The sequence below is a fragment of the Hermetia illucens genome, chromosome 2 (genome assembly GCF_905115235.1).
Source record: "Hermetia illucens chromosome 2, iHerIll2.2.curated.20191125, whole genome shotgun sequence".
In the NCBI taxonomy this organism is placed as follows: Eukaryota; Metazoa; Arthropoda; class Insecta; order Diptera; family Stratiomyidae; genus Hermetia; species Hermetia illucens.
The window spans coordinates 110827497-110851920 of NC_051850.1; the positions used below are offsets into that span (position 1 = coordinate 110827497).

General features: G+C 38.6%; 2 protein-coding genes across 4 annotated transcripts; both read left to right on the plus strand.

Moving 5' to 3' along the window:
- Nucleotides 1–320: 320 nt before the first annotated feature.
- Nucleotides 321–21831, plus strand: LOC119650269 (death-associated inhibitor of apoptosis 1-like). 3 transcript variants are annotated; one of them, XM_038052892.1, is made up of 2 exons: nucleotides 321–649; nucleotides 20152–21831. In XM_038052892.1, the coding sequence occupies exons 1-2, from the start codon at nucleotides 336–338 to the stop codon at nucleotides 21374–21376; spliced, it is 1539 nt and encodes a 512-aa protein (XP_037908820.1). In that variant the 5' UTR covers nucleotides 321–335; the 3' UTR covers nucleotides 21377–21831. The 3 variants fall into 3 exon arrangements, with proteins under 3 accessions (XP_037908820.1, XP_037908822.1, XP_037908821.1); XM_038052894.1 differs by lacking the exon at nucleotides 321–649 and adding an exon at nucleotides 17926–18169; XM_038052893.1 differs by lacking the exon at nucleotides 321–649 and adding an exon at nucleotides 19937–19983.
- Nucleotides 2018–3262, plus strand: LOC119650270. The gene is made up of 2 exons (XM_038052895.1): nucleotides 2018–2975; nucleotides 3147–3262. Exons 1-2 carry the CDS (start codon nucleotides 2723–2725, stop codon nucleotides 3233–3235), a joined length of 342 nt encoding a protein of 113 aa, XP_037908823.1. The 5' UTR covers nucleotides 2018–2722; the 3' UTR covers nucleotides 3236–3262.
- Nucleotides 21832–24424: the final 2593 nt, after the last annotated feature.

The following is a 24424-nucleotide window of genomic DNA, read 5'->3' on the forward strand; positions in this document are numbered from 1 at the left end:
AAAAAATTTATTCATTCCTATATCACGGGCGGTATTTTACTAGAGAAGCCGAAAAACGTCTAGAATTAGAAAACCACAAAATCTTTCATATGGTGAATATTAAAAATAAAAAACGACTTGGGTTAGTGTACAGAGTTATGCAACAGATCAGATTTTGAATGCAAACCATTATTTTTATAATTCAGGGTGCCACCACGGTAACTCTGCTATCATTCCATTTCATTCATACATTCAAATACACGCCGATTTGTACACCATCTCGCGCCGTACGTTCATCCGCTCGTACACACTCGTCGCTGATTGGCTGGGGCTTCGTAGTAGTAGTACACACGAATATGAAACGCGACTGCCGTGCCATGACGGCACCGCGTATTCGAGGTTGGATCGTGCGCAGTCGGCCGTCGTGGTTGGATTTCTGTGACAAAAGTGAGACTCGTCGTTCGTGTTCCCGAGAGCCGAGTGTGAAGTTCGAGTTTTCCCATTCTGTGTTTTCCACACGATTTTCTCGTTGTAGAGAAAGTTTACGCGTAAAGTTGACTGATTTCCTTGTTAAAGTTTCATCGCAGCCAATTCCTGGAAAAGTGTCGCGTATGAACGAAAATGGATTTATAGGAGCTGAGCGAGCGGAGCCCGAGAATCCAAGCCAAAGGTACGTCGAAGATTTCTGTTTTCTGCAAACTGTGCTGCCTCGTAGAATATGGCTGCCGTCAGTTGGCCGAGGGGGACTGAAAAAATCGATAAAACGAGGGCCCTCATGTGTGAATTTTCCGTGGGTTTATTGTGTCTAGTTTTGGACGGACGAATCCTGGAACTGGAGCAGGGTCCGATATTGGCTTGAAGAGTGGCTGGAAATGGCGGCGGGCACCTCTCCGCAAGGCCACACGCCTTCAACCGTTTGCCAACTGTTTATTCCGTGGCTCGAGCCACGCGACCCCCGGGGCTCAAAACTCCGAAGTTGAACTTACTTTGAGTTGTGGCTTTCATCCATTGTTTCAAAACTGTACTTTTCACGGGCCGCCGATTTTCGGAATCCACGGGAAGTCATAGGCGGCTGTTCATGGGCCCTGAAACTTTGGTGTCTGAAGCAGATCCGGGAGTCTACATTCAGTAGTGAATTGGCCTTAGCTTTGTGGATGTATTCGGGACTGACCTAAATGGCTATCCCGAAGGCCGCTCTATTTATATATTCACATTTAGTTCACTCAGGACACTCCACCTGATCTCACTACCTTCTGTGCGAAATCAAAACAAAAATCCAGGATCTGGTGGTCTCCGCTTTCCTTTTGGACCATGTAAGTTCAGGCCCCTCCCGAGGGCTCTGCTAGTGAATCAGTCACGCAAAATCCTCCAGCCATAAACATGAATTGACTAAGCAAGATAAAACCCTCGTTCACAGCATGCAATATTTACTTCTTATCTTATCACCAGTGGTAATGACATGTCCTGCTAACACTATTCGGTGGTCATCAGCTTCTATTTGGACAATCGCTTGGGGAATTGCTCGGGCAACTACGCAAACCCACAATAGGTTACTTTCTGTGGTGCACTTTTCTACGTATCTCCATCTGATTCACGGAATTTTTCTGCTCCACGGCAAAGTGTTTGCATACGCATTCTTCCAATTAGCACCCTTGTAGGCTATTCATTCAATCCCCCGGCGACATTCCATTCAGATCTATTCTCATGGCAGGACAATGCAGTCTCGGTGGCCCATCGAATCACTGAGCTGATGCTTATCATGTCTCCGTCGACGCCGCCACAGTCATCTACCCAACAGCATTCAGAGGAATTCCCAGAAATCTTTTAGCACCCTCGCTGGGTACAAAAAATAAGCCGAACCTAGACCCTGTTAGAAAAAAAACAATTTTGAGTGCCTAATCCCTAGTGCAGCTGATTGCAAACTCCGCTGGTCCATAGTCGATAGCTCATAGAATGGAATGTTGTCTGTCCGTTCGATTGATCTTGAACCGAACTATTTCTCGGAAGGAACCTTTTTTCGTTGCTTCTCCTCGTTCTATTCTTTATGCTGCTTATCGGCCGGCGGCATGGCGGTGTAGTCTCGTTTTTCTATCCGTTCTAATGGGATGCGAGGCTACATGGTTGTTTTTTATGCACTTAGAAAACGACCGAAACGAGCCTCTCACGTCGTTCCCGTCGAGGGCCTCGATACTACCGCCCGATACCATCCTACTCAAGTTTCTATGGTTTGTCCGTTCTTTTTCGATTCGTTCATAACAACGTGAGGTCTGAAAAGAGCACCGAGAAAATTTTTTGTGCTTCAGCCTTTTTCCATTGATGCCTTTTTTTGTTTATTTCATGCACTCAACGGCGGATCTGGTCCGACTGCATTCCATTCTAACTTTCTCACAGTCCGTGCAACGATGGGTTTGCCGAGACGCTGATGATGACGGCGGTGGCGGAGGAATGGCTGGGCCCTAGGGTGTAGGGAGAGGCGCGGGGACGCAAGGCGGGAAGAACAGAATGCGGCTGCTCCACTCTTTGAAAGACTCCGGGCTCGGGTTTGTTGCGCCTAATGATGGAGGCAGCCAAGAAGAAGGGCTGCCTGGCTCCAAAGTCCATAAGTGCATTCACGACTGAGTGTGGGGCCTCGCGTTTCTTTTTTGTTGTTCGTGTGGCCTCCCGCTCGGTCGGTACTCTCCTTGCGGGCTTCGTATAGTTGTTTCAGTCATAAGTCTTGAGTAGCTCTCTTGGGGCCCTATATATGTTGAGTACCAAGTACTACAAGCACAACAGCATAACTTCACATGAAAGCCTGCCTCGTCTTATGACCGGTCGTATTTTTCCTTCATGGCCTCACAAATCGACTCGATTCAATTCGCCCCCATTCCTCGCGGTCGGCCGGTCGTACGTTGTCTTGCAACAAAACATTGTACTTAGGCAAACATATTTCATGGAAAAGCGGCTTAAAATTGCATTCTGTATGCTCCCGTACATGCTGGCTATGATGCTGTGTGGTATGTACTGCAAGACTGGGTGAATTGAGATTGAATTTGAATGAATTTCGTTTTTCTTAGTAGTGTTTTTCTCCATTTAACGAACCCATGTAAGGTTTCTTTTGATAAAAATTCGTCCTTTGAAGCTCCTCCTTTGGTTAAATGACATTCTTTACCATTTTTTTTTCAAAGGGTTGACCACAGTAAACTATTCTTACAACAACGAGTTCATAAGAAAAGGGAAAATGACAAAAGTGGCAGAAGACATGTTAAGGACTTGATAAATGAGGATACTAACTAGAGGAAATGGAAAGGTCTTCGGAAACAATCCTAGACGTTTCAAAGTTATCATTTGAAAAACATTCCTAATTCATATAAGTTTCCTTCACGTTTCAGAATTTCTCTAGCTGTTTGCACTTTAGTTCCTACTTTTTCTCAGGACATGGTTTCCAACAATAACGGATTTACCTTCTCTCGATCGATTCGCCACATCCTGTTGTAAGCTTGGTCGGGTTTTCAAGTCGTGCAATTTCCACTACAGTTCAATTGGCAAGCCCAAGTCTTCATGGGGCACTATCTGAATTGAGTCCTGCCAAGAAACTTTACCAGAATTTATCTTGGATCAAAGAAATCGGGACAGGGTTTTGAGGGTGTATTTTTTTAGTAATTACGAAGTTCTGGACAAACCTGGCTTAGTTTACGGAACAGTGTCGCGAATGCGTCTGTTGAGAATGCGCTCAAATATCGTCAGGGTATTGGGTAATAACCGAGCCGGCGATAATTTGAGCACACCACTGGATTGCCTTTTATTTCCATATTGGAGCACTCATGATTTCCTGCCAGTCAGATGAAATTCAATGTCTATCCTTCAAGAAAAATTTCACTACAGACCGTCAGCACTGTGGAGTCTTTGTTATGATCACAAATCCGTTTCGCAGGGGGACCGTGGCATCAAAGGAAATTCATGTGATTCAATTGATGGGATAACAATCGAACGAACGAATGAAGCTCATTCACTTCGGTGGAAATCAGGCTTTTCTTTTTTTCTTCTGAGGATTTATTCTAGTCCCCATGAGGATCTAGTGGAAACATGTCAAGTTTTCTAATATGCATCTTTCCACTTCAAATTCCTTACTTCGTTTTCGATATCTGGTCCTTTCACCGAGCATTCGATTGTATCATTAATGGCTTTATTATCAATCAGTTACATTATTCTGCTTCCAAGCGCCATTGATTATCTTTGCATGGAACTAAACGCTCTATTTAGTATGGAATGATCCAATTTAGGCTAGTTTTCGACTTGTTGCCATTTTGGTGTTAATTTTATTAAATTTCCCTCATAAAAGTCGATTTTCACAAAGATCACTTAGGGTGTATTTTTTACCAGCAAAACTCTTGGCCATGGACAGGATGGTAATCATTTGGTGCCAGGCGTGGTCTATAAGATGAACATAAGACTCTCAAAACTAAGCTCCTGGAGCTTTTATCGAGTTACTATTGGTATGAGTGGCCTTAGTGGAACACAATTCCTCTACAATTATTTAAAGCGGGCGAATTCTGAATGTTTGCTTTTTTCAGACGGCACAATTCTTAACAGGGGAACAGCTCATAGTAGATAGTTCCCTACGAATCCCACCAAATAGTAAAATTCTGAGTTGATCATCGTTTATGGCAACTCACCACAATACGATCAGGAATGTTAGCATTGACATTCTACAAATGCCAACTTTCCAACGATATATAGATTACTAAAGCCATCTATTGGAAAAATACTGGAATAACTACACTAACCCCAATGGTGATAGTTGGCTGCAATTTTATTTATTAAAAAAATATCGTATTTCGAGAATCAGCTTTTCTCTCCTCGAATATTTTGTTCCTTCCATTGAGGAAGGAAAAACTGATTCCCGAAATACGGTATTTTTTGTAAGAAAGAAAATTGTAACCAATAAAGAAAGCCTGAAAAAGCTTGGCTACTAAACTTATTCCAAAAATGGCTAATTTGATTACAAGAACTTATTTTGTACCAGTAGATTTGGAGTTCATTTTAATACTTATGAACATTTTTTAGATACTGGCTAGCCATTGGAGTGCAACCTCCTTTCTTTCGTTTTCGGAACGCGAAAATCCTAACTCTTTTTTGAGGAGTCCACAGAAAATCGAAGCCACCAGGTGATAGCTGAGAATTATTGGGAGATTGTTTTACCATATCCCGTTCTGATCTAATTCAATAAGGATACAATGATCCAATATATCGAATTGATCTTTCCCCCCTGCCTTGCAAATTGCATCTTTCTGTCTCTTGGGGATTACAATTTCGTTTAGAAGCCGTAATACATTTCTTCGGTCTTTGTCCCGTTCAATGAAGGGAATCTCTCATCTGTACCATCTTATGGGCAAATGTTTGATCCGAATCGAGTTGAACTGATTTCAAGTAACAACAATATTGATACTATTGAGGTTGATTGAAAATCCGCTGAAAAACCTCCAAGTTGGTGTGCCCTCTGATGTTCAGGCAAAAGAAATGGAACTCACACTTTGTAGTAGCCCAAATCTCCTAAGATACTTCCGTATCTGATGTTTAGTTTCTCGTTGATTTCTCAAAGAGATGAGCTTACAATTTACTCCCTTAGAGATCAGATCATCAATTCTTTGTGTCCCTGGTTGGTGGTCACGGTTTTAGTTCTTGACTTTTTATTTTTTCTACAAAACTCTTTGCGGTAGTGTAATACCCTTAGCTGCTTTGTCTTTCTGTTGAATTTAATGCAAAAGTTTCCTGATAATCCATTGCTCTCCCTTCAAAACAGTCAACAAAATCAAAGACCTAGTCGCACCTGACAAAAGATTGAAAATTGAAACCTCATATAGGACCTGGTTTCGGTTACCTAGTAATACTCTCCGTGCGATTAACTGGGAAAACTTATTTGTTTGCCCATCTGACTTTTTAGAAAACATGCTTTTGAATAGTTTCACCAGCGCTCTTCAGGTTCCTTCAATTGAGAAGCGGGGAGGGTCGAACATTTGTTTGTCAGCTACAGAAGCATGACGTTGGTCATATGCAAGCATGCAAGCTAATCGCAATCAGCAATCACAAAAAAACTTACCTAAAGTCCAGTTGCCAAGATTTATTGATCTCTTTTAGAAGCATTGCATGTTTCCAAGGGATATATAAGCAGGAATATAGAATAAGCCAGGAATTGAGATATAAATTTGGCAGCTACTCCCGTCATTTTTGAATGCCTTTGTTAATTTCGCTAATTCCCCAGCACCCAAGATTTTTCTTGATGGTTTTGCGATCGTTTTTCGCGGAACGCGATTCTTATTCAATTCAAAAAGGGAAAAGTTGTTATTGCGTGCTGAAAATTGGCATTGTATTATCATATATTCAATATTTCGGGAACCGTTTGTTCCTTCGGACTTCAGTGTAGTGTAGCAATTTTTAGCTAAACGAGGAAATTTGTACTTTGTAATTTTTGTACTTGAAGTTGCCCCAACTAACGGTCCGGGAACGTTTGCATACCCAGAGCTCGCGACAATTGTATTTGGTCCCTATTCTCGTTGTGGTTTCCAATACTTTTCGGAGAAATCAGGTGTTCTCTAAAGCTGATCTGCCTCCAGCATAGATTGGGACATTTCCTGCATTCTTTATCGCAGTATTATGACTATAAGCACTTAACTATGTATCATTTTTTTATGACTGAAGGGATCCTGAGTTCGCATCGAATTGACGAAGGACCACATCAATTTCGGAAAAAATGCCTGTTATCCCCTCACGGTTAAGTTAAATCCGAGGGCAGAGGTGAAGCAGGGTTTAATAAGTTGCATTTTTTCTAACAAAACCTCAGGCATTTTTATGTAAATATGGCTAGAGCGCCTAAAGTATTGTAGATGAAATATACATTGCAAAATTAGAGACGGCAAAGACTAACTGAAAAACTCTTTGTGTAGCCAATCTCTTCTATAGAAAACAATTCAAAACGTGCCAATTTGAAACATTCCTTCCGGTTAATTAACCTTTCTATTTCAGAATAAAATCTCAAAATAAATTTAAAATATGCAATAAAACCTAACCGAAAATAGCAATAATCTTCCAATCAATAACTAGGGAGTAAAGATCTCAATTGACGTCAGCAATATAAGAAATGCATTTCTGATTTGTGTTTTTGCATATTTCGCTCTCAGCGTTTCTGAGCAAACTAAATCAAATCTGTCTAAAGTCCCAGAAGGAGGAATGCATATGATAATTGTGCATCAAATGACGTCGATTGGAAAGAAATTTATTTTTGTTTGTTTTTGAATAAGACAATAAATATGAGTCGACTGATAAACAATGCTTGAACTTGCTTGTTGCTGCGCGATTCTGATTAATGTGATTATTTATGCGAGTATAAAGGATGGTGATTAGATATTGGACTGTGGAAAAAGTTCAAAGTAGATTGTTTACATGATTTGCAGAGAATGAGAATGGGTCAATTTGAATTCTTCTCTTCAGGCGGTTCTAAGAATGCAGAACAAAGAAGAAGTGCGGCTTGCTTTATCTACATATGTTAATTTAATCGCCTTCTGAGGAATGTATGTTCTTCAATCCAAATTTCAAAGTGAAGACTGATACCGAAAAGCATTATCAAAAATATTCCCATCAGAAAGCGTAGAGAGCCCTTTTCTCCAGTCTCTGCCCTATATTGCTCCAAAGATTTTGTGAACTATACCCACCTTGAAGATTGTGTTGGCCATATTAACCACAGCTAGAGCCATAATGCTTGACTATCTGAGAAACCTAGCTTACATCTTCGCCCAGAGCCTATCCATTCTCTATTTTTTTTCTTCTTGCATTCCGGTGTGAAATATTTGCTTTTATGGCCCTTATGGTTTCTCGTTATTCTATTGTGAGTTGTGAACATAATGCTCTGTATTTTTTTCTATAAAGTACTTCTACCCATATCTTTCTGTATCTCGCATCCTCCATGCATCTAATTTTTTCTCATACATTTTCCCAAGATTTCTATTTCGAATTTCGAGGAAAACTTATTCTTAGCGCCAGTTACATCGGCATTCCATTGAACACTCATTTATTAACAGCGCAGAAGTTTCCCATGACCATCGAGCTAAGATGAAACCAATTGAATAATGACCATAAATCGAAGTTAATCTTGGGATTGAGAAGCGGATTTGGGATAAATGCTGTGAGATGCATACGAGTATGCGTGATTTACAGGAGAGAAATTCAAATTTCATCGGGTGTAGTGTGCTAACATCACAAATAATCCAATCAACAATTTGAATATGTGTAATTTTCATAAATGCGCTGGAATTGTTGAAGTTTAATTTTAAATTGGCGTTGGAATAGGCATGGTTTGTGTTTGTTACTTTTTCCAAGTATTATCGAAATTGCAGGAAGTTGGGTTGGGTGCGATAAGGAGCGGATGGGAGCGTATTGTTCGAAAGCATATTTATTATCACTCGAACTAATTTCAATACCGCTTTCTACAAATAACACTGTAATGTATTGTGTGTAGAGGCAAGAGCAGATAAACTTGGTTTTGCTGGTTGCCGATTGCTTCTGTGGTTGAAAATTCCTTTCTATAAAGTCGGCTACTATCACAATAGGTTAACATCTTAGTACTTGTTGTTTATAATCCTGAAAAATTTAGCCCTAAGTGTTGTAAACCTTGAAACTTTATAAGAACTGCATTGTTTGAGTAGAGATCTTGTCTATAAACTTCTAATTTAGTATCGAATTTGCATGAAGAATATATTTATTCCGAACAGAGTGAAGTAATCTACAATTCCACATTTCATTGTGCTTTCCGAACTCCCCAGGCTCTACAGTTTCATGGACAGAAATCTTGAATACTAACAATGCAAGTACTGCAATGCTAACAAACCCATTGCAACACCATTTGCTTGCGAACATCCATAGTTGAGAAACTTGGAAATCCGCATCTTGCTTCCAAATAAAAGAAACTCTGCTTTGGTGAAATCCACAAGAGTTCACGTTCCAAACGAGTGACTTTAAGATCAATATGGCGGGTTATGGTGAAGGTATTGGCTGAATCAATTGAAGCCTGCGATTTCCAGTTTTCCATCTACGCCGTTCATAATCGTGAGGTTAACATGAAGTCGTTCTTCAATTTGTTGATTGTTTCGACTCACCTTTCAGAAGCTTAAACTTTACTGTTTCTACAAAAGGGTTAATATTCATGATAATGATTTTCATTGAAGCCAGCAATGACCTCATTCTCGTCCCTTTACACGCCATGCTTCGCTGAAAATGACTGGGGTCTTCTACACCAGTTTCGGGCGGAAATGATTCTACAAAAGTAGACAAATTCGTGAGAACGACTGAAATGTAATCACATGAATTTTAATTTGCATACAATTCAGAGGTAGAATGAAATCATCTTTTCTGGAATATACACGCATACGCAGTGGACTATAACATCAATTACGCGTTTATTTTATAGAGACCGGCAACTCCTAATACGTGATGTACACGTGAATTGGGTCTAAGTCTCGTTCCTTTTGTTGGTGCAATCCTTTGTGAGTTATTTAGTTCAGGGATATTCATAATAGAAACATTTCATAGAGCGGTGTGTGCGTCGTAAATCCATTTTGTTCACGTTGGTTTTGATAATAAAAAAATGTGTTTCGGGTACGCAACGACTGAGTACCTAGTAAAACTTAAATAATCTTTATGTCGGCAATAAAATCTTTTATCTAAAAACAATTCATTGAGGACTGATAAATATCAGCTCTCAATGAAATGAAAACAGAAAACCCGATTGGATCAGATTGTCGCATAAAAAGAGCTGCATGTGGCAACTTTTTGTTATCGCAGAATTTCGGTAGGTGTCATTATCAAATAAGGTATGTGGTACCCCTCCTTATTGACGCAAACCGATGTAGACATTTATCTATTAGAAGACATGGCAATTTTTGTTGATTCCATGGCCTTTGCTTTTATCCTCAATTGACATTTTCTTTGTGGATTATTGTCCAAAACCGCACCTTTTGCGGCGCAATATTTTATTGCGACTGACAGTGGATTATTTTTTGTGACTTGATCTGCCATTCAATTTCAGTTCACTTTACCACAAATGTGGCAACACTTCGCCCATTGGATTATAGATTCTCGTAGTAGTGGCTGGATGGAGTGAAAAAAGGCGACACAGCAACACAGTACATACATACATACAACATAAACATCCATGATGACTATGACCAAAACCCAGGGCAACGAGATTGAGAGGCTAACTCTATCCCTTTATTCATCGTCCCGTCAAAGGGCGTAAAAAGTTGACAAGATGATTTTGGCCTAGTGTAATTTTCTTAAAAATAGCACCTTTCCTATCAAACTTTTCAATATTATGCTTTATGTTATATATTAATGCAATTTTGAGCTTATAGAATCAATTTTAATAATATATTAACTTTATTTGAGTAGATTGCGGAAGGGCGGTATTGTCGTATGAAGAGGGCATCATTATTTTTTTGCGGATTTATTGGTTGAGTAGTTTCTGAGAATGAACCCACGCATTTTTTTTAAAGGGGGAGGGGGGGGGGGTATACAGTTCCAACATCCTCATCAAAAATTTTCATGTCAATGTGTTAGGTATTACCTATCTAAAAGTACATGTGGCTGGACAGACAGGCAGATAGTGTAAAGATTGTAATAAAGTCTCATTTTACACAAAACCTTAAAATACGACAATCAAGTTTAAAGGCTGATTTCATGGTTTTGAGTATCTAATCACAAAAAAAAACAATCAATAATGGTTATCTTTATTTTACAGATAAAGAGTATAATAAGTCCAGGAAATTAAAATTATGACTGCATTTGCGCTTTATGATCCGTCATTCTGACAAGTGTAAAGGTGTGAGCGAAGATAAATAGGCACTCGCTAAATTTAGCACGAAAATGGTGCATTTTTAGCATGAATTAAGTAGATGAGTCGGATGTGACGTAATTGTCAAAAGAACATTATCTTTAAGGTGTTAATTTCCCTACTTGCTAATCTAATCAAGTTTTGAAAGGTCATTGCAGCTTGCTCATACATTGCTTAATCGCGTTAAAAGCTCAGCTCCTGACGGTGAAATGAATCTATTAATTTGCCGATGGGCGAGGCGTCGGACAAATTTTGCTACATCTATTAAGCTGAAGCTTTTTTGACGGTAGTCCGCTTGTATGATAAATGGGGTGAACGTGCGCATCTATCAAAAATATTTCTCACTTTGAACATTCTTTAAGACGTTTAGTGCGGGAACTAAGAGTCATTTTTTTCTAAGAGCAGTTTTTAAAACTCCCAATAAGGAGTACACTGATTGTATTAGGGAAGATACCATTTTTAGCTCGTTATTACTCCAATATCGATTTGGGTTTGGGAAGGAAAGTTGGCCGGGTGCAAGGAAACAAACCGAAATTTATGTGAACAGATTATTTTTTTCTTTCCTCTTTTTGTTTTTATAGAGAGATAGAAAGGACCATAGAAAATACAAAAGACAATGTAATAGCTTCTTTGATGCTAGCAAGTAGTGGCTACCAGTTATATATTTTTGAACTTATCTACTTATATAGAACGTCAAATGTAAGCTCTCCACTACTTTTTAGCTTGATTTTATTTTTGATACTAAGTAAAAATGATTAAAGAAGCAATTAAAATGAACAAGCGCTAGATTATGACGAAGCCCGTTGTCAGCAGCTGTTCAACAGAAAATTTAGGATAATATGATGTCAATGTATTTCAAAAGGTTCACCTAACCATTTGCTACATGAGGAAGCCGCAGAATTCACCTTTTATTGATAACTTTGTCTCGCAACTTGACACACATTTTCCAGACAGTAAATAACCTTGCCCTAAAATCAACATTTCATTCTTTATTTTGGGTTGAGTACAAAGTAATAATTTCGAAATGACCTTTAAACTCAATTTATATGTCCCGACAATTGCGCTTTCTGCAATTTCCGTACAGTACGCATTGCGTTATCTGAGATTACTGCATTTTTACTGATTGTAAATTTTATTTACGAAATGATAACTTTTGTAAGATAAATATCTCTTGTTCACTCCTTTCTAGAGTATAGCGCGGCCACACAGTCTTTTCTTTCTTATTATTTGTTTCTCTTATTTCAGTTTCAATGAGACTGTGCTTCAGTTTCATTATTACCACACTTAATGCTACGCAAGTGATAAGCTTAAGATGTAAGATAAAAACCTACTGATAAAAGGACTTGCAAGACTTTGGCGTTGAAATAAAGTAAATATAAAGTGTTTACCCAGTTCGACGAATTCAACATTATCTAGTAGATTTTATAAGAAAGGGAATTTTCTTTTTCAGAAATTATAAACAATTTCCGCCGATTTTAATATAAATCCTTCCTTATATAAACGATTTTTGTGAATCGGAATGCATCATTAGACTCTGTTGCATGCATGGTCTATAGGCTCAATTGCACTTAACTTAAATCTACGCTATAAATGCGATTTTCATCATTTTTGCTAGAAACATAACAAAATGAAAGCCGAAAAAGGGAATTCTGTAGATTTATTTTTGCAAATTCGCTAACAAGCCTACTTCCCACAAAACATTAGTCGATAATTGCGAAAGAAAGAAGATAATCGTCAATTTTACTTTTACATACCAAGAGAGACTATTGTTTTCTATAACATTTTTGTTTTGGTAACCAAAATAATAATGGTTCCAGCCCAGCCAAATAATTACTGGTTATAAATTTTTCAATTTTACAATCCAATCTCATTTCGGTCAAGCTGTATATTGTCATTTTCAGGCAACCCATGTCCTTGGATTTCTGATATTTTTTCTGTAAGTGTTCTGTTTGTTAGGAACATGAATAGGTATTGATGTGAACAAGTGTGTGATATTTATTATGCTTGCAAATACCGATATTTCGGGTACCACTTGTTCCCTTTACCAGTGCTAACAAGTCTGGAGTTGATAGCAAGCATAATAAACATCGCTAGATAATAGAAAAAACCAAGTCTTAATTATTTTAAATAATTTAATCGCTAGAAACACTGCAAATTTACACGTGGATAAAAAATCATCTCTACTCGAATTCGTGGTGTAAAACACATTTCCCAAGTTTAAATTTTTTCGTTAAATTTTGCATCGTGCTCCAAAATGATTGCATGCAAAATGGGGTTCATTCCAGGAGTTAACGTTTGTCAAAAACTAAACACTAATATAGGACATGATACTAGAAAATTTGGTGCTAATCATTCCATTAATAATGAAAGTTATAATAATCGATATGGTAAGGATCTAATTCATATTATCTAGGCCTGTAAACATGTTTGAACACTTCATTCAAGGCCGTAACGTTGTAGGTAGGTTAACGTATGTAGATAGGTCAAAAACATAGAATAACAACATTACATTAACACCTTTAACACATTAAAATATAGTTGACCAATGCAATCTAGCTGCGTTCATACCATAAAACCTAACGTTTTTATATGAGAAAATTACAAGAAGAAAACTCGTTCGCGTTGGGATCACAGCGTGAGGTAACATAAAAGAAATTTTACCAATTTAAATCAACATGGTTTTCCATGGTAGACACGTTTTCTAATAAAGCGTGTTACATTATTTTTTCCTGGAACTCCTCCATGCTATTAACATAGTATGCTGGTTGCAAGAACAGGTAAAGGAGGGTAACAATTGCAAAAGTGTTGCTGAAGAACATTCAATGTGACTTAATACATTCAGTATAGAATTCAGGTGTTATCTCTACCCTGGGGTGCGAGATTTTTTTTTGCTATTAAGCATCCAAGACAACATGTTCACCAAGGCTAACCACCGTTCCTCAGAGATATTCCGCTGGTGACAATCACCATGGAGGTTTTGCAAGTGCTATCGAATGAGTGAACGAAAGGAAAGTATAGCTTGCCTCATGTTTGATTTTGACCATTATAACCTGGTTGGTGGAATAAGTCCAAAAGTGGGTCTGCCTCTTGGTCTTACATATACCGCAGTGTCTTGCTTTCGAGCAATGGTTTAGTCATGGTTGCTAGTGAATACTTGCATCCTATTTATTGTTCAAGGCTAATGCCATCAATAATAAGTTTAAGATTATGAGGTTTCGGAGTTAATAATTAAATAGATGGGAGGAGGCGGCAAGCATTAATTGGATGACTGTATATGACGAGGCTAGTTATATGCGGTCAAGGTCACTAATCCTGGCGACAGTCTACTAAGAATCACTACATGACAGTTAAATCTGATAGTTATAAACGCTTTCTCGATAAAATATTTCGATTTCATTTTTATATTGTGCATTCTGCGAAAAGGATTGGTTTTTACTATGTCCATTATTCACCAGATTCCTCTTGTTTTACCTGCCTGTATCATCTTGCTTTTCGCTGTGAAATCTCCATTCTCTGTTCTTGCATTTCGGGTATTGTCAGGAGTTAATCTGGAATGCGTACATTGTGTAAAATTTCAGGATTTTGCTAATAAAGTTGCATACTTACGAGGTTATGATTAAAGTGGGCATTTTTAGTAGATCGTCTTTAGGTTGTGGAAGTTCTCATTTTGAAGTTGATTGTCGTAGTCTGAAGTAGTAGAGCAGTAGGATACTTTGACAGTTTTTCGAGCATTTTTAAAATGAAAGGAGGGTACATTGATCTGTTATTGATCCCTTGAATCACTATTTAGGTACCATTCACATTTTCTGCTCTTGAGGACTTATTTGCATCACTTTTAGCAATACTTTATTTTTCATAGATTCCAAAACTTTGAAATAAATTTCTCCAAAAATATAATTTTACAAATTGAGGGTTGCGGCTTTGTAGCGATAATTTGGTGGCTTTGAATGAAATGCTGAATACAACTTTTCACATATTATACTGGGGAGATGCAGCCTATAAAACATAACGCTCTGCATTACCTTTTGTTGCTAATATTTGGCGTGGATCAACTTGGTTCGGAATTGTATATCGAAGTGATTACTCTGGTAGGAAACTTTGTAGTTACTCGAAATGACCACTATTTCCCTGAATACAGCGCTGAAGTCTGTAATGAATTTTAAGGATCGCTAAACGAAAGATTGCTTCAATAACTTCAGGTATAGCGATCCTTCTTCATCTTATCAATGGAGCACTTTCATATATAATGATGAAAATGAAAACTGTCAGCTTCAATGAGCAATAATTTGAAACGTATTGCTCTAAGAACAGAGTCGGTGTATATGAACTGATGTCCCACTGTTGGCTAAGTCCGAAGGGCTTGCAGGGCACCGAATCGGTTTGACCACAGTGAGGGTTGCATCGCAACTGGAACTAGATCATGAATAGTAGTTTTACATGTGACAGGTTTCATTCTCAACAAATATGTCAAAATAGTAAATATGGAAGTTAAGTTGCAAAAACGAGATTTTCGTTCTTGCAGTATTGGTTCTTCCATGCTAGCTGGCATAATGTTATCATTTAATGGATTTAGAGTAGTCTTTTGATATAAAGGCAACAATTCTCTGACAAACCCCTTCTAATAATTACCCTTCATCATTTTTAATGTGTCTTAGACACACAGACTCTAGTCTAGACATACAAGGTAAGATTGCTTAGAGGAAAATGTCTCCACATCCTCCCTTTGCATTATTATTTTATTCATTTAAATATGATAAGCTCTTGATTCAGATTTTGACTTGGAATATGGCGCTCGTCATCGAATGACCTCTTCGTTTATATCATCTGCGGTTTTGTTGACTTCATTCTCACATAACCCAAAACATATTTACTCTGTAAATGAAAAATATCACATACGTGTTATATGTGCTTAAACTTAACCACATTTATTGCAATAAAACTGGTTAAAAAAAACGTTTGCTCATCGCACAAAACTTCCCCATCTACAGTCAAACATCAATTCCATACTATTTTTCAACCTTCAGTTCCATTTAAACACGGCTTCATTTACCATGTAGGCTTCGAAAAATGAATGGAGCGTGTAGGTGGGCTCGATTCGTTGGTGTAAATTAGAATTCATTTCTGACTTTTTATCTGTACCATATGCGGGATTGGATTATATTCATTAATTAGCCGTTTTAAGTCATTTTATCTCATTCCTCGTTCCATCTTATTCTCCCAACTTTCGGACTGTATGCAAGCATGCCACTCTTATAAATAATCGATGTATCTATTACACTTCCTGACATGTAAGCACGTTTGCATCCAACGCAGTTCTCCAATGCATTTTGAGTCATGATGTTATTGAGTGAGTGGAGGATGCTGTGCGATGTTTGATGAAGAATGGAAGATTTATTGCTGAACTCATTTGTAGTTTGGCTATTGTGCATGTTGTTGGTAATTCAATTGAATGGAAAGCTCCGGCTTTGTTTGGGTGAAAAGAAGGCCGCAATGGGAACTATTTCGAAACCGATCCTAAAGTCCACTTGCAAGCCCAATCCTGGTGATATTTGTACTGTTCTGGATTTCTGTGAATGAAAAATCAATATGTATTGGTTAAACGAATCAACAAAAATCAGCCTTATCTTCAGATAATACTCGTGAACTGACAGGAAGTGTAGAAATTTGATATTTGCTCAGGGGAATGCGTGTCAGCCAATGGAGTCGAATTTCTTCTTGAATGGGCGGAAGTTGTAACAGAGCGCCGTTGGGTTTTTCTATGAACACGATAAACTTGTGTAAGTTGTTGACGCTTTGCGATCAGACCTTGGTATTTATAAAATTTCTGAGAAATGATTGCACAATTTTTCTGCACCAACATTTATCAATATTCCACTTGAGATGATGTGAAAACAAGAAAAAAAAGCAAACGGGGTGACTTGTTAACTTTATCGTATTCCCCATCATGACGCCAATGTCTAAAATGATGAGCAATTTGCATTTCTATTGAACGAGAATGTACGCCAATATATGAACAAACACAGGAGTTTTACAATATTGATGTGAGACATATCCTAAATCAATTTTGTAGGCCCCCTTAAGCTACGTTGACGGAAGCGACTCTCCCGAGTCTCAGAGCCACTACACGTCTGTTGAATTATAATTAGATTCGACAGATAAGACTACCATCTGCAACCTATTTTTTCTTCGTGTACATTCGGAACTTCTTTTTATGGTTTCCGGACGGTGTGCTACGTACGGAAATCCTCTAGCTATACAAATAAACAACATAAGCGTGCGTTCTATTCATCTTTTACCTATGAAACTTAGCCTTGTCATGTTTACGATGCACGCAAGAAAATCCTACGTAATAAATATATCTTTTATGTATACAGAAATTTTGGTGAGCATCTTCTCAATTTAGATCATTTTAAAACAACGCAACAGATGTGCACACCTTAACAGTAGGCCGTCAAATGATGGTCCACTGGTGAAGTGTGCAAATCGGTATACGTCTGAAGTGTGCATTTGTCACCTCATAAGATTAGTGGATTGGGCTCTGAAAAGTCGGTTTTAAGAAATCGTTTATTATATACAATCCTCGACGAAATCGTAGTCTCCACACGATTGGCCGATTCTGTTGCTCCAACCATATAAGACAAAAGCGTGCCAACAATTTAGACAATTATATTTTGGGATTCGCCTGCTATTTCAAGATGTGAGCTTTTCCCTCGTGATGTATTCAAACTATACATATTTAAGTGTAAATATACATGACTCAGAACGGAAGCAATTTAATCTAATTTTATCATCAATCAGTAGTAAATAGGGTAATTAAAGCAAAGCAGCAGAATGCAAAACAAAATATTCCAGAAAAAGAAAACAACGCTTTGAATAATATGGAAGGCAAGAGCGAGGGGGTTTATCAATGGCGTTCATGCTTAAAAGCACGAACGTGCCCTGTTTTCCTCTAACCAGCCCATGGCAAACGCATCCAATTGAACTCTACTGATATTTTTCCACTTCTACTGTAATCTAATCTTGTTGTTGTTGACTCTAAATTGTTATCGACGTAAAAAAATGGTAAAGCTTCTAGACGCCGCCCCGTGTTACCTTTACTTATACCCCGGGACTGAGTTAGAGGCTCATACTGTAATCGTATGTGAAAAGTGAAAGATTTAACTTAAAGTTTCTGTTGTGATAGTTGTTGTGCCTAAAATTATTTTGAATCTCTGTTGAATACCAAAGTATTATATTCACTATTAACAGACATTTATTTGTGATATTTTCAAAACGAAAGTTGAGAGTGTATGCGAAGTTTTTGTGCTTTTTGCAAGAGTGTTTTATGAGGTGAATATATTTTCTGTACTATCTTTGGGAAAATGCAGCTATATTTTCAATAATTTTTAACAAATCTCCTGTTACTTCTGTGTGTTTCCATCAAATTGTTTCTGATATGAAGATTTTAATACACTTGCCACGTGCCGTATTGTTATCAAAAAGAGTTCCAGGAAAAGCCATTTTCAATTATTTTTATCACTGATGTATTCAGATATCAGTTAAAATTACTGGCTCGGGAGTAGTGGCCAAATCACTGAGCTTTTGAATATTTTTCAAATAAAGTAAATCAGAGTGTAAAGAAATTTAAAAAAAATATCGCCTTTTTACTACCATCCTCGTTGAAAGACAAAATTACAATTACTTGTTTGCGTGTCTATTTTTTTAATAGATAATTGATCTTGGCAGCAACCATTGTTCGTTGATTCCGGCTTTATAAGTGTACCTAAGTGGGAAGTAAATTACCATACAAAAAGCTTCATTACAATTTAGAGGTTTTAGCTTTCAGAAATATTTTGCGTCAGAGATGCAATTTAAAACTTTTGCGAGCAAATAGAAGTATATCAGGGTAGGAAAGGTGGAAATAAGAAGCTCCGCATTGAAGAGGAATAACTAGGAGGAGGCAGGATTTGCATGATCTATCGCGAACTTTGGTCAAATTATAGCGAAAGAGCAGGGAACATTGATCTACTGCTTCCAATTTTCTCGACTTTACCAACTTCATAACTAAATACCTTAATTGATGACAGGTACCTGGTATTTGCACCGATTTCTCTAAAACCTTTGACTGCGTCAACCACAATATTCCTCCTCTCCAAACTATTTCTATTCAACTTTCCCTTTTCAGTTATCTCATTGCTTTAAATTGGCTGCTAAATTGCTAACCATTCCTGCATCCCGGTCCTTCTCTCTTTTCTCCGCAGGTCCCCCAAGGCTCTGTGCTAGGCCCTCAAATATTCTTACTTTTTATTAGTAATCATTTACCCATGTTAACGTTACTTAGACGACGGTGAATAAGTTGATACTTATCTTCATCAAATGTCACGCGATGTTATTCGATAAATTTTCCTCAAGATCCTTCTCCTTAGTTGAAATTAATGGCCGTGTCTTTTTTTATTAAAGTTTATATATAAATCAAGAAAGGAACAAGGTATGGTTCCTTATACTGTAAATATTTTTATTTTCTTTCCGTATACAATTGTTTCGGAGACCCCGTGCTATCTTCATCTGTGCTAGTACCTAATTAGGTAATCTGTCTTAAACTACCCCTATTTATCACTTCTGAGTTCCTTTTAAGGTCTGGATGTAACCTCCGGGGATAAGCTTCCTTGATATTATCAACCGCGCTTCCAAAATATCTGATTTCTTTGACTGTGGTTCTATTCTTAGTTTTAAGCTGCAGATTAGGCTACTTATTTGATCCTCCCTCTGGTGACCATACGCAATGAGAAATACACTGTTTTCGATCGTGTTTCAGGACATCATCTGAAGCAATTCGAGAATCCGAAGCATGTTTCCAATCAGCTGCATATTATCTCCCATTATATTGCTTGCCATTTTGAAAAGCCGTGGCAACAGCTTTTTGCCATATAATTTTCCTTGATTTTTTTTTTTTTGTTGCGCTCCTGCATAATCACGTAGCATTTGCGTGCATTGTTTCACATACTAGACGCCAAATCTGTATAATTTGTTATCGTTTGTTTTCCATCATTCCATCATGTCGAAATGAGTCAATACTTTTGAGTCTGTTGTAATCGCAATGTAACCATTTATTCTATTCTTCCATATTGTGCGATGCAGTCACTATTTGAAAATGCATGCCACAAGTAGGCTGAACAGTATTTCATCGACCGAACGAACGAATTGACTATAAAACTTCACTGATGAAATAGTTTGCACTCAATGTAGATTTACTGCAAACTTATTCGTATATAGAAATTCAATTTTCCGAAATTTTAGCATTATTTTGAACACACCCTTTCTTCTCCTTGCAGATATCTGACATCCATCAAGCAATACATACAACGCTCGTTGAACATCATCTGTACATTCATTTGTCCTACTCCGTTAACCAGTTATTTAAATCAATCGAAAATGTTGACACAGGAATTGCCTCGTCTGGAAATTTTTCGCGATGTCACCGACAATAAAACGGCGGACACTTCGCCACCAATTTCATACAAGAGCTTAGAAATGCCTTTATCGTCAACTTTATTAAATGCTGAAACGGAACGTATCAAGACATTCGAAGGACGATGGCCTCTATCATGGATGGATATGAATCTACTGGCGCAAACTGGAATGTACTACACGGGCACAGATGATACAGTTAAATGTAATTTTTGTGGTGTCGAAATCGGCCGCTGGGAGGAGACGGATCATCCGGTCACTGAACATATGCGGTGGTCGCCGAACTGTCCGTTGATGCGAAGACGACCTACAGCAAACATTCCATTAGATGAAGTTGTACTAGATAGGATCCTCCCACCTGCCACATATGATGTTTGCGGTGGAACTGAAGTTTTAGATATCAGACCCCAAGCTTACCCCGAAGATTCAATCATGCAACCGATCCGATTCCCAGATCATCCTGAATATGCTATTGAGACTGCACGCCTCCGATCGTTTGCAGAGTGGCCCAGGACAATGAAACAAAAACCAGAACAATTGGCGGACGCTGGCTTCTTCTACACGGGCATTGGCGATCGAGTGAAATGTTTTAGCTGTGGCGGTGGACTAAAGGATTGGGATGAATCCGATGATCCATGGGAGCAACATGCTTTGTGGCTGGGCAATTGTCATTTCTTGAAATTGAATAAAACTCAAAAGTATATCGATTCCGTTATTGCCAAATTCAAATCGAGTAAGGAAAGCGAAACGAAAAACGAAGGTAGCAATACATCGAATACGAGTGGTGTGTCGAGCGATGAGGAACATTCGTCGCAAGAATTAGAAGCAGCTAAGGATGATGAATTGAATTCCATCGAATCAGAACGAAAAGGAGGAAGTTTCGAATTGCACGACAAATGCCGTCATAGCCATAAGAAAAAGGCAATTCCAGATGAGAAAGTTTGTAAGATATGCTACGTGAACGAATACAACACTGCATTTTTGCCATGCGGTCATGTAGTTGCTTGTGTAAAGTGTGCATCCTCCGTTACAAAGTGTCCAATGTGTCGGCAACCTTTTTCGAACGTTATGCGAGTGTATTTTTCTTAATTCAAAAATGGAAGTTGAAATATCGGCAGCGAAATATCTATGTAAAGCCGGAATATTATCTGCAGCAACATTTAAAATTTGTGCGAACATTTAAATTCCAACAAACTATAAAGTTTCAAAAAACCTTGTCGTTGCTTTCAGTGTTTTGTATTATAATTATTATAAACATCGCATTAAGCATTCGTAATAAGAACAATAGATTTTTATTAATAAAACTCTGCACTAGGATATAGCGCCCGTACTTGGTATTAGAAAGAATTGACAATCTTAATTCCATCTACTAATGTCGAAAGCCTTCTGGGTTATATATAATATATTATTTCACAGAGGACGGTTATATAGAAATTGGATATCGGGTACGGGCGCGGAAAAGTTTGTAGAAATTAACGATAGGCAGTATTTATTACACAAATATGAATTGAGAAAAAACTTTAATAAACAAAATTTCATGAAAATTTATTGTCTTTTCGTTTTCTTGTTTATTTAATGCGAATGAAAACCTCTGCTAGACCCCTGTTTGGCGTTTGGAAGCAGGAAAAAGAGACTTTATTCCCCGGCCTATATTTAACCTGCCTCGCATTCTCTGTTTCTTACGTTATATTTGCATAATTCTTTTATACAAAAACCATAATTTCCTTACTTATAACTTATTGTTGAAAGAAAGCAGCAAGAAAGCATTTTCAACATAAATAAACAAGTCGGGAAACCGAAAGCTGGACGCTTCAAGCTTGAGTGGATAATAGTTCCACTTGTACATAGTTAAAAATTCAATTGTGCGCTAGGTTTCAAGAGATATTTATACACCTATTTACTCTGAAAATCCTCCAGGCTCTGAACAAATTAGCATGAAAAACGTCACTGATAACAAGAAGAAATATCGGTGACAAACGGAAACGCTGGCGACTTCCCTTTGAACCCAAAATTCCTCTAAGAGTTTACTTCGATGCATCACATTTTGCGCCATTGTATGTCGCCCTGATAAAAGGTACTATAACAGTTTCTCGGAAATGTCCCTCCTGTGTAGAGCACTCCAGATGTGCTCCGAATTCCCGTGGTTGAAAACTTTCTCGAAATCGATAAAAATTGGGTGAAGTGGAGGTCTTAACTCCATGCATTATTCCAAAGTGATACGTAGGGTGCTGTTGTGGTAAATGCAGGAGGAGCCGGAGTGAAAACCGGACTATTTTTAGTCATTAAAACTTTCGGGCTCTTCAACGCCGTGAGAAGTGACGGACACAACACGGAAACGAAGGTAAGCACCCACCAGAGGGTGATCCCTTTCGAAGCTGATGTCAGCGCTTTTTTTGTTATGTGCATCCAGAAGAAAAATCCTAAGCCTACTGCTGATCGCAAAGTGTTCAATTTGCTTGCTCCAGCGTCAGTTGAAACCCAACTGGCACATCTAATAGGTACTATCCACACGCATTGGTCTCGGAATGCATTTGGAAAAGCTCATCCGCACACATCCTAAGCGCTAAACTACAAGTACATAACACAAGAAACATAACAATTGATTTTAGTTGCAGCAGCGACCACGTGAATGCACACCAATGCACTGCATCACATACATGGTACTAACCCCAGCCCTTATTCGTGAAATTTTGGTCGTGCGACTATCGTTGCGGTCGAACGTGTGCAAGACTTTTCCGTCTCCATAAAATTTCAAAGAATGTGCTGGGAGTTGAACCTCCTGTTTATAGTGTTCTTGGTTTCGACCTGAAAGGTTTGATTGTGATTGTTCCTCCCCCCATTATATAATCTTCTTGAGCCGAGGAATATCTGATCAATACAAAAGCTCCATTTCCGAGAATTCTATACACGCCCTTTTGAATTCGCCCCGAACCTCAACGGACACTTCAGTCAGACGGGGAAGAAGGATGCTTCGGCGAGTACTGAAAGTGATGCCCACAGTGCGGCGGGGTGTTGTTGATGCCGTCGCCTTGCCCCAATGACTTCTAATCACTAGTCCCCGAGATGACCCGTGTCATTGCGAGTAATAAAGCGGTTCTGGTCTGCAGCCCGCTGCACAGTCGCAAGTGTGTAATATGGGAAACGCTCAGCGAATCTCTGGTGTAACAAGGGCTGGTAAGCTATTCTATTTCCCCCCGCCGTTATTATTTCGGAATAGGAGCGGATGATAACAAGTTTCATTTGCTCACTGCACTTTATTCGCTAAATACACGTACCTGCTTAAGTGGTCGTCACAGATTGTGGCAAAACAGCACCAGCAGGCGGATTCATGGTCCTGATCATTGTGGTGTCTAGGCATCAAACCACCCCCCGATAGCAGTTTCGACGCTAATTGTGCTCTCCATTATGGGAGCCTCACTCAGTCAACAAGTCAGAAGTATCTCGCCCGTTATCCATACTTAATTGATTTGCATTTTATACCTTACAGCTAGGTGTGGTGATAGCTTCCTCAGTGAACAATTTCAAAAACTACATAGCCTCTGTACTTTCTTCACCTACCCCCTAAGACGCTGCGGTGGCCTACACCCATTTAGATTGAAGTTATGCATCCGTCCTCCTTGATATATAGTATATATTTTATAAAGCTAAAAAAGCCGGACAGAGGTCGATCAACCTAAGGATGGCCTGAAGGCAACATCCAAAGGCCCGCATCCTAACGATAATGCGTTTCAATGCAAAGTGTGTGCGAAAATGTATTGCTACATCCCCACTGGTCGCAAACACGTCAACCAGTGACGGGGCAGTTCTTCGCTGCAGAGATATCTTGATCGTAGAAAGAAGACAGTGCGAATTGAGACTAGAGCCCACAAGGCCAGGCTGTTATTCGACAGGACTCTTCGGACTATATCACAGGCTGCAAAGATGACAACTTTTTGCATCTCCAGGTATAGTTCGGTCCTAAAGTCAAGCGTTTTCAGCGCTTTCTTATAAATTTTGCGGGACTAATCCCCTCGCTGAAATTACCACTAGGACTACTTTGATATTTTGTAGTTTCCAAGGTAGCTTCACATCGTCCGCCAAGGGATCCTAGTTTCAGATTTTTTCCTGTTGTTTTTCAACAGTGTGCTCATCCAACGG

Bases quoted from the DNA above. Each gene is read 5' to 3' on its own strand.
- LOC119650269 (XM_038052892.1), top strand. From the start codon at position 336: ATGAAACGCGACTGCCGTGCCATGACGGCACCGCGTATTCGAGGTTGG. The intron at 650-20,151 runs GTACGTCGAAGA...TTCTCCTTGCAG, and splicing joins CCCGAGAATCCAAGCCAAAG to ATATCTGACATCCATCAAGC.
- LOC119650270 (XM_038052895.1), top strand. From the start codon at position 2,723: ATGTTGAGTACCAAGTACTACAAGCACAACAGCATAACTTCACATGAA. The intron at 2,976-3,146 runs GTATGTACTGCA...TTTTTTTCAAAG, and splicing joins GCTGGCTATGATGCTGTGTG to GGTTGACCACAGTAAACTAT.